We start from the raw sequence: 8,155 nt of genomic DNA, 5'->3' as shown, positions 1-8,155 counted from the left end.
TTAATGTATCTCTCGCTGGTTCTCTTTTCTAGATAAAGGAATAAAAATTCTGATCGTTATATATCAAACGTAGGACAGTTTCTTTTCGTTTCGATTGAATTCTTTAGCTCTTGTTTCGGAAAGAGACCAGACACTAAACAATAATGCTTTCGGCACTGGTGAGAAATTATCAGAACTTGGACTATTTCTTTATGGACATTAGATTCACATTGTTACATGGCTACAGACCATAGAATTTATTTATGAAATATATAAGAAGCGATTATGACAGATTTCAATATTGTTTATTTATTTAGACTTATGTTTTTGATTTGAATACAGTTGTGAGTGAAATGAATGGCTTTTGCACCATATTAATTAATTGCATTCTGAATTTTTTTTGAGTAATGGCATAAATAAAAGTGTTGGTGCAACAGCTCAAAAGCTGAAGCATATTTGCACTTTCTCGGAAAATAAATTTGGGATCACTGGCACCATTCAAGTCATAGTCATTTGTTATTTGTTCTAAGAGGAACTGTATAAAGTATGCCATCCATAACAGGATAAAACTGCCTGATATAGAAAATATTAAAATTATGGACTTCTTCCGGCTCTCCAACTCTGGGTCATCCCGATTATATTCTGATTTCCGACCCACAACTCTCCTTCGGGCTCTATTGGCCACCAAAATATGATGGACGGTCAAAGCATTGAATAGAATAATAAGAAAGAATGGAAGACATGGGGTTAAAATACGATCTATCCAGTCGAAGACTCGCCACGTGACTGAAGTATAACGGATATCTTTTATCCTGCAGTACCACGGGATATTTTTAACTTTGTAAATAGGTTCATGTATAAAATACCAAGGAATATTGATTAAACAGCCCAGAGTGCAAACCAATCCTATGACCAATGTTGCCGATTTCTCAGTGCAGTATGTTGTTTTCAGTTTCTGGTAACAAATAGCTATGAAACGGTCAAAGGTGAAAGCAACTGTTAACCAAACAGAGCAGTCTCTTGATGCATAAATTGATGCAGTGCTAATACTGCACACTGGAGTAATGAACAGGAAACTACCCGGAATAAAAGTAGCAGGAATCCGATTTAACATCACAGCTGTGATAATAACCAAGAGATCTGTTACCGCCATTGATACAAGGTATCGAGTTATGCATTTTGAAAGACCACACCTTCCTTGCGACAGGATAACAATAGCCACCAGATTTACTGTAAGGTGGAAGGAAGAAAAGAGATATCAAGGATAGAACCACAGAGGAAGTAACATGTTGATTTAATTTCTACAAGCTTTAATGATTATGCATGGCTGCATTTCCAGATTACAGAAATGCATAGTTTGATTTATAATAGTTTCTGTGCTCTGAGATCAGCTTTGATAGTTGTAGTGATTGAAATAAATATAAATATCGAAGAGAAGGAGGTTAACAGGACACATCCGAGATAAATAAAAAGAAGAACAGATATAGAAAGAAAATCCATGAATATAAATTAGAAGTTCAAAAGGTATCAAACATTTAATTATCTAGATCAATGAAATAAGTGAGTGAAAGTGAGTGAAATGCACATATTAAGGAAGAAAAGATAACTTCAGGAAATTGAAATTGTATACATTGAAACGTTTACATAAAACCTATTTCAATATGTTAGAACCATTTCCTATTGACAGATCCAGCAGTCACTCAGCATGACTCAGCACAAATGAAACGTATTTACAAAGTTCACGTAAGAATCGCCATATTGATTCAAATAGTAGCAGTACCTTTAGTCCCAGTGAATGTTAAATTATTCAAATTGTCACTCAATATTTAAAGCAATCCGCAATTACCTAACAATTGTGATGCACAACGGAAAATCAAAGATATGCGATGCAACATTTCCTTAATACTATAGATAATCTGAAAATGCAGCCCAAATTTTGAAGATACGTATGAAATCATTTGCTGTCGGTGACTGGTGCACTACTATCTCTTATTGAAGAATAACAATATAAAATAGATACAGATATTTACATAAAATAGAGTATAGAGGCAGACACTCATGTCTCTGAATAGAAGCTATGGTGAACCATGATAAATTCAGTGGAAGCTAAACATAAAAATGGAATGTAAAATAGATTTTGAGTTGCATGACCGAAACGTTGTGCCAGGTGAGGTGAAAAATAGAGATGTATCCTGACCATAATAGTCAGATTGAAGCATCATTCAAAGGTTACTCCACAAGTAATGTTTAAAGGGAATAATTAGGACCATACAACATGCATTGTTACTTCTTTCAGCAAGGAATCGAGGATCAACAAATTTAGGAATAAATGCGACAGATAAACTAGCTGATGCTAGAGAAACCATACTGTGAAATGCATTCTGAATAAATTTTGTTATTCACTTCGTGCTTCACGCTTGTTGTAAGCACCTTGAGCTATAAGTTACCGGTATTGCATTTATGCTTGCAACGTAAATCACTACATATATATGTTAGCGTCAATTTACTGAATGATTGAAAAAAAGGAATTAAAAAGTGAATTTCCCATTTTATCAGTTGCATAGTAAAGCTAATACAAGGGAAGGAATACTTATGTCGATTTGCCATAACGATGCCTACTAATTGGTGCCTTTTGATATGAATATCATTCTTGTAGTCTGTTGATTAATCGATTCTTCTTCATTTTCTCAACAGATGTTCAATGCTGGAAATGTTTCGAAATCAATCAACTCGTTTTCATGCTCATCACTTTGATGATCAATTTGGTTTTAAAAAGAAGATGCACAGAATCTCTGAGTCTTATCATTGTATTATATTATAGCACTTATTATAATCCTTCGAGTTCTGTTCGTGTTCAAAACGCAATTCATACAATCTGAAACATGGAACAGGAAGACTTTATTTGCTTGCTTCGTTTTTCAGTCAGAACATGGATGATTTCTCTTTTAAACGTATCCGTCAGTATACTCTCAATAATATGTCTTCTACCAAAAAGTGCAACTTAATAAATAAAACTTTCTATTATTCAAACTTAGATAACGTCAGTAAAAGAAAAACAAAAGTTAAGTCGGATAAGAGAGGCAATCAGCTCGTTGTATAAGTAGCTGTCGATATATAGTTATTTTTTGAATCATCAACTTGAGAATTACGTCCAGAGACCTTCACTTTCTGACACTTTAATAGCATATAGACCTATACGTAAAATATGTTAGCAGCATTATTTAGGCAGTAAATTCCACTGTGAAGAAAGCTGCGTCTATTTCAGCAACTACATGAACATTTGTTCGAACTGCTTGAGTCCATGCCATCCGCCTCTTCATTTTATGCAGTGCTCTTTTATATACCCTTTTTTTAAACTTAGTATACACCAATCAATTTATATGCAATCAATTTCCATTCTCGAAGTATTTTTGAGAAAGAATTATTAATTGAATTTTACAAGAAGAAGTGTTCGGTCATTTCACGTGCACGTTGAGATACTTTTTGCACACAGCAGAAAATTCAATGATTTAGTTATACCACCTCATACCATTAACACACTGGGATTTCATGATCTTCCAGATACAGAACTGGGCTGGTCATTTACGTGCTGTCCCTTCAAGGTCAGTTCAAATGCTGGGGGAGAAAAGCAGAAGAACAATGCACTTCCTTACTCCACAAACCCGAGTCACAATCTCCAAAGAGGGATGCAGGAGCATGAGGGAACAATTCCACTTTTTTGATTCTGACGACATCAAAACCATTCCAGAACTATGAAAGCATCAACTGAAAACGAATTAATTGTTTGACATCCTCACCTAACATCGGTAGAATCTGACATCTTTCCATCACTGAGACACAGTGGCATCTACAACATGCACTGTGATCTTATTTAGGTTCAATGTAGAACACCTGAGGAAGATCCGACTTTGAAGAAATCGAAGGCCATTAGCAGCATACCCTATGGGACACCGCCAGGTTCAACCTTCTTTCCAAACATTAAAACATTTGAACTCTACCGATATTCTTTCATTGATACTGCGCCAAAATACTATACCTCCCTGTCAAAGGTCATTTTCAGAGTACACAGAGAACATGCATAGTTTCAAGCATCAATCTTATCATAGCCTTCGCAGAGCGATTGCGCTTGGATTTAAAATCTGATGTATCGAGCTACACCCACATCTCAGGCATCATCGAAAGTTAAAATCGAAATCTAAGTTCATGCCTTCACTTTTATCAGCTTTTAAAAACTTTAGACACAAAGCAACTTTTTAAAAAGTCATAGACACCTGCATTTGATAACAGCTTGATTTGTTATTATTGAAGTCAAATCTATGCAGCACATCATCAAAATCTAAACAATGAAAATATGACATCAGTTCTGATGAATCAACGCTGCCTTCACAGATGCGCGCAAACACACACACACACACGTATATATATATATATATATATATATATACACACACACACACACACACACACACACACACACACACACACACACACACACACACACACACACACACACACACACACACACACACACACACACACACACACACACACACACACACACACACAAATACAACTATCGGAGGTGTGGGGCCGGAAAACCACGTATCTGATTTAAATAACATGTTGCAGACGCATTGCATAGATTCTATGTATCTGCATTAGAATCCACATTGAGACAAAAGTTACGAACTAAAGAATTTATCATATAACTTATTGCAATGCTTCACCTGGGACAGCAATAACTGCAAGTGCAGTGTAATATGTAGCATATACCAAGCCTTTTGGCGGTGCGTGCATTCTGCTGTCAGAGTCAGAGACAGCGACGCCTGTTCAAAACCTGGCACGCTCTCTATTCAGATTTAAAGTGCATCCCTTTTTATATCTAATGTTAACCGAACAAGCTCACAATTAGATGGTATCATCATTACAGTTACTTACAGTCATTGAACAAATTAATTAGATTGCATCACCATGAGTATCATTTGCAGTTAATGAACAACACGTTAAATGAGTTCTAATTGTAAATTTCTGATGAGAATTCGAGTGATTGGCCAAGATTGCAATTGAATTTGAATGTATAGTTTTGCTTAAACTCGTTTCCCCATGTTATGTATTTTCAAACGAGGTTCTTGGCAGCCCACCTTTTTAAATTGATATCAAGAACAAATCATAAACCTAGGTTATTATGACTCATCCCATACTAGTTTGAGACTGCCATCTTAAATGCAAAGTATCTTTATTGTCCAGACATACGGTGTTCTTTCGCGAACTGCCATTATCAATTCTCCACTTTGGAAAGTGCTACTTTTATTCATTAAACATCGTGAAATTCCTCTTTCCATATTCGTCGCTGTATTTCTTAAAATTTCATTTAAGAAAACAGCTGCACGAGATGCAAAATTGTACTATTGATTTCGAAACACATAAAATGGATATTTTGAACTTTATCATATAAAATCCTAACATAAATTTGCAATGATCTTGTCTCTTGATGTTGTGGCGGTACCGTTGAGAATGAAACTAAGCATGTGTTATCATTAATGTTGCATCCGAAAGTCAGAAAAAAGCACAGTGGACATCCCAACAATTAGCAGCAGGAGCTAAATTATACCAGCCTTAAAAAAAGTTGAAAATGTTCAACAATTCCAACATTAACTGTGAAGAGAGAGAAATAATTGCGCCTTTGGTTCAATGGTCATTCAGGGACAGTGTACAACGTGAAAGTGTTGGGCTTCACCAAAAATAAAAGAATCAATGGAAGATGAGTGAAACGTTTATGGACAAAGGATGGAAGGGAGCAGACAGACGTCGGATGGCTGGATAGATGGATGGCTGGATGGCCCAACGGGCAGCTGGTCTGACGGACTGACTAAAATTCGTTGTTACATTTCTCATTTATGACCGACGCCTTTGCAAACTGTTGCAGTTCATTTTGTTTCATTTGATTTTATATTTGTCACTCTGAATCCTTAGTTTTGTCTGATATCATGGATCACGGAATTCATTCAGACAACAAGCACGAATGACCTGCAAACCACAAGGAGAAATCTCGGAATATCCATGACACATCAATGATTCTTCTTTATCGACGATGAACCTGCATCTCAAGGATAGGAAGTTCGGTAGAAGGCTGAGTTGAGAAGTCATGCTTTTCAGATGAGAAATTGACTTTCCTTCCTCGTTGCAACACATCACTTCAAATGTACCTATCAGGAATATTGCAAATAACTGACTGTGCTTTATTTTGACTACTTTGGTAATTAACTGGGTATTCACCAATGATGGTTCAAGTAGCGCCTTCGGAACTGCATGGAACAAAAAATTGAATGAACTATTACTTTCCTCACAAAGACACATCGGTCAAAAGAGTTAAGTATATGTTATGTACATTCGAGATTACAACAGCATTTAGTTTTTTCCTTCAGTTTTTTTTTATTCACAATGCGCAGAACATTTAAATCAGTCATTGAGAGGAGTTAAATAATTTTCAAGAACTCATGACTGAAGTCAGAATCTTCAATGAAATATGACCATGAACACAGTTATGGAGACATCGAATGCGAAAGAATGATACAGCACGAAAACCGAACCTATAGTTCGCATAGTCCATGCTGATCAAATGTCAACATTAAACTTGTCTTTTTGCTTGTGTTTGCATCATATTCCTTTAAACCTTTTGTGGTCATGTACCTGTCCATATGTATGTTAAATATTGTAACAATACCTGCATCGAACTATTCTTCTGGAAGCTTATTCACCATAAGTATCATACTTTGTGTGAAAACAATGACCCTTCGGTCCTTTTCAAATCATTCCCCTCTCACTTTAAAATCATTTCTTTAATTTTGAGCTCCGCACCTGAGTGAAAACCCTTGCAGTTCACCCTCTTTATGCCCCTCGCGTGTATATCATTCAATCAAGTCACCGTGCAACCTCCTGTGCTTCAGTGAAAAGAAATCCCGTCTCTCCAGCTTCCCTACAGTCACACCCAACTCAAACCCTACAGTCCCAGCGACATCGTTGTGAATCTTTTCTAAATCATTTTACATTACTTTCTGTAGTTAATGAAAAGTATGCATTATTTTATGTATAAGGTATTATTTATTATGAGGCTTAATATGATTGAGGGCATACATGAGACACACAGTAAAATGGCGAGTACGTGCAGAAAAGTCATTGCATATCCAGATCACTCAGATAGATGGGGGATTGTAGGCAAGGTGAGAAGTTAGTTCAAAACTTTCCTTTGGCGATTCCTCTATCAAATAGTAAAACAATTTTAGGTACAGATTAAAATGATAGTCTCTCATAGGAAAATATATCTGGCAATCTGTTCTTGCCCACGAAGAGTGCTTCTTATATTAGGCAGTGTTTATCAAAATTTAGATGAGTATTTGGCATTACGGATTGTCCATTCAGGGGCACAAACAGCAACTTCTGTGTTAACGAGCGTGAACTTTCAAATAGAATTAAGTTTATTGTCATGTGTGCTCAAGGTCAAAACCGAGGTGTACAGTGATATGTGTACCTTGTCGGCACTCAAGGTGCCATCTTTGAATAAGTACCGAGGTACCGATTTTCGGCAAGAAAATAGGGAAATAAACAGAAAAGCTAGAACGTTCACATTTCAGTCGATCAGAATATAAATGAGGAGGATAAGTAAATAAAGTTTAAAGATGAACGTTGCATTCCTTCTGTAATCAGCAATCTGTTTTCCTGATGAAGGGCTCCTGCCTGAAGCGTCGATTTTCCTGTTCCTCGGACGCTGCCTGCCCTGCTGTACTTTTCCAGCACCACTTTAATCTTGACTCTGATCTCAAGCTATCTGCAGTCCTCACATTCGCCTATTCTGCCTATGCTGTCAGCTTTCCAACCGTAGTCTCACTTTTCATCTACATCCAGCTGCGAGATGTGTGACAGACTTACCACACTGTGTCCCAGCTTATCAGCTGCACTGACTGTGCGACCACTGGGATCCCCTCTCAGATCGGGCCCACTGAGCGCTGACTATTCCACTCAGCCATGGCTGGGTGACTGCTGGCCCTTCAACCCCAGGCCGTCAGCGAATGCAGCACTGCTGTTCTCTTCGCAAGACAAATTAGGTTCAACAAAAAGTGAGAATTTTTTTTAAAAAGTACAGGAGAAGAAGAGAGAAGTAGACGAAAATGACAAACCC

At 36.9% G+C, this 8,155-nt stretch overlaps 1 protein-coding gene across 1 annotated transcript; it reads right to left on the bottom strand.

Annotated features, from left to right (window-relative positions):
• Positions 1-298: 298 nt before the first annotated feature.
• On the bottom strand, positions 299-4,776 carry LOC148143459 (putative G protein-coupled receptor 139). Its single transcript, XM_087975197.1, has 2 exons — positions 4,707-4,776; positions 299-1,209 (listed from the first exon to the last, which is right to left on the bottom strand). The coding sequence occupies exons 1-2, from the start codon at positions 4,774-4,776 to the stop codon at positions 299-301; spliced, it is 981 nt and encodes a 326-aa protein (XP_087831323.1).
• Positions 4,777-8,155: the final 3,379 nt, after the last annotated feature.

This window comes from Chiloscyllium plagiosum, unplaced genomic scaffold, assembly GCF_037043375.1.
Source record: "Chiloscyllium plagiosum isolate Xiang-an unplaced genomic scaffold, Cpla_swu_hap1 HiC_scaffold_27, whole genome shotgun sequence".
Lineage (NCBI taxonomy): Eukaryota > Metazoa > Chordata > Chondrichthyes > Orectolobiformes > Hemiscylliidae > Chiloscyllium > Chiloscyllium plagiosum.
This window is presented reverse-complemented; position numbering and strand designations above follow the sequence as displayed.

Bases quoted from the DNA above. Each gene is read 5' to 3' on its own strand.
- LOC148143459 (XM_087975197.1), bottom strand. From the start codon at position 4,776: ATGCACGCACCGCCAAAAGGCTTGGTATATGCTACATATTACACTGCA. The intron at 1,210-4,706 runs GTGAAGCATTGC...TCCACCTTACAG, and splicing joins TGCAGTTATTGCTGTCCCAG to TAAATCTGGTGGCTATTGTT.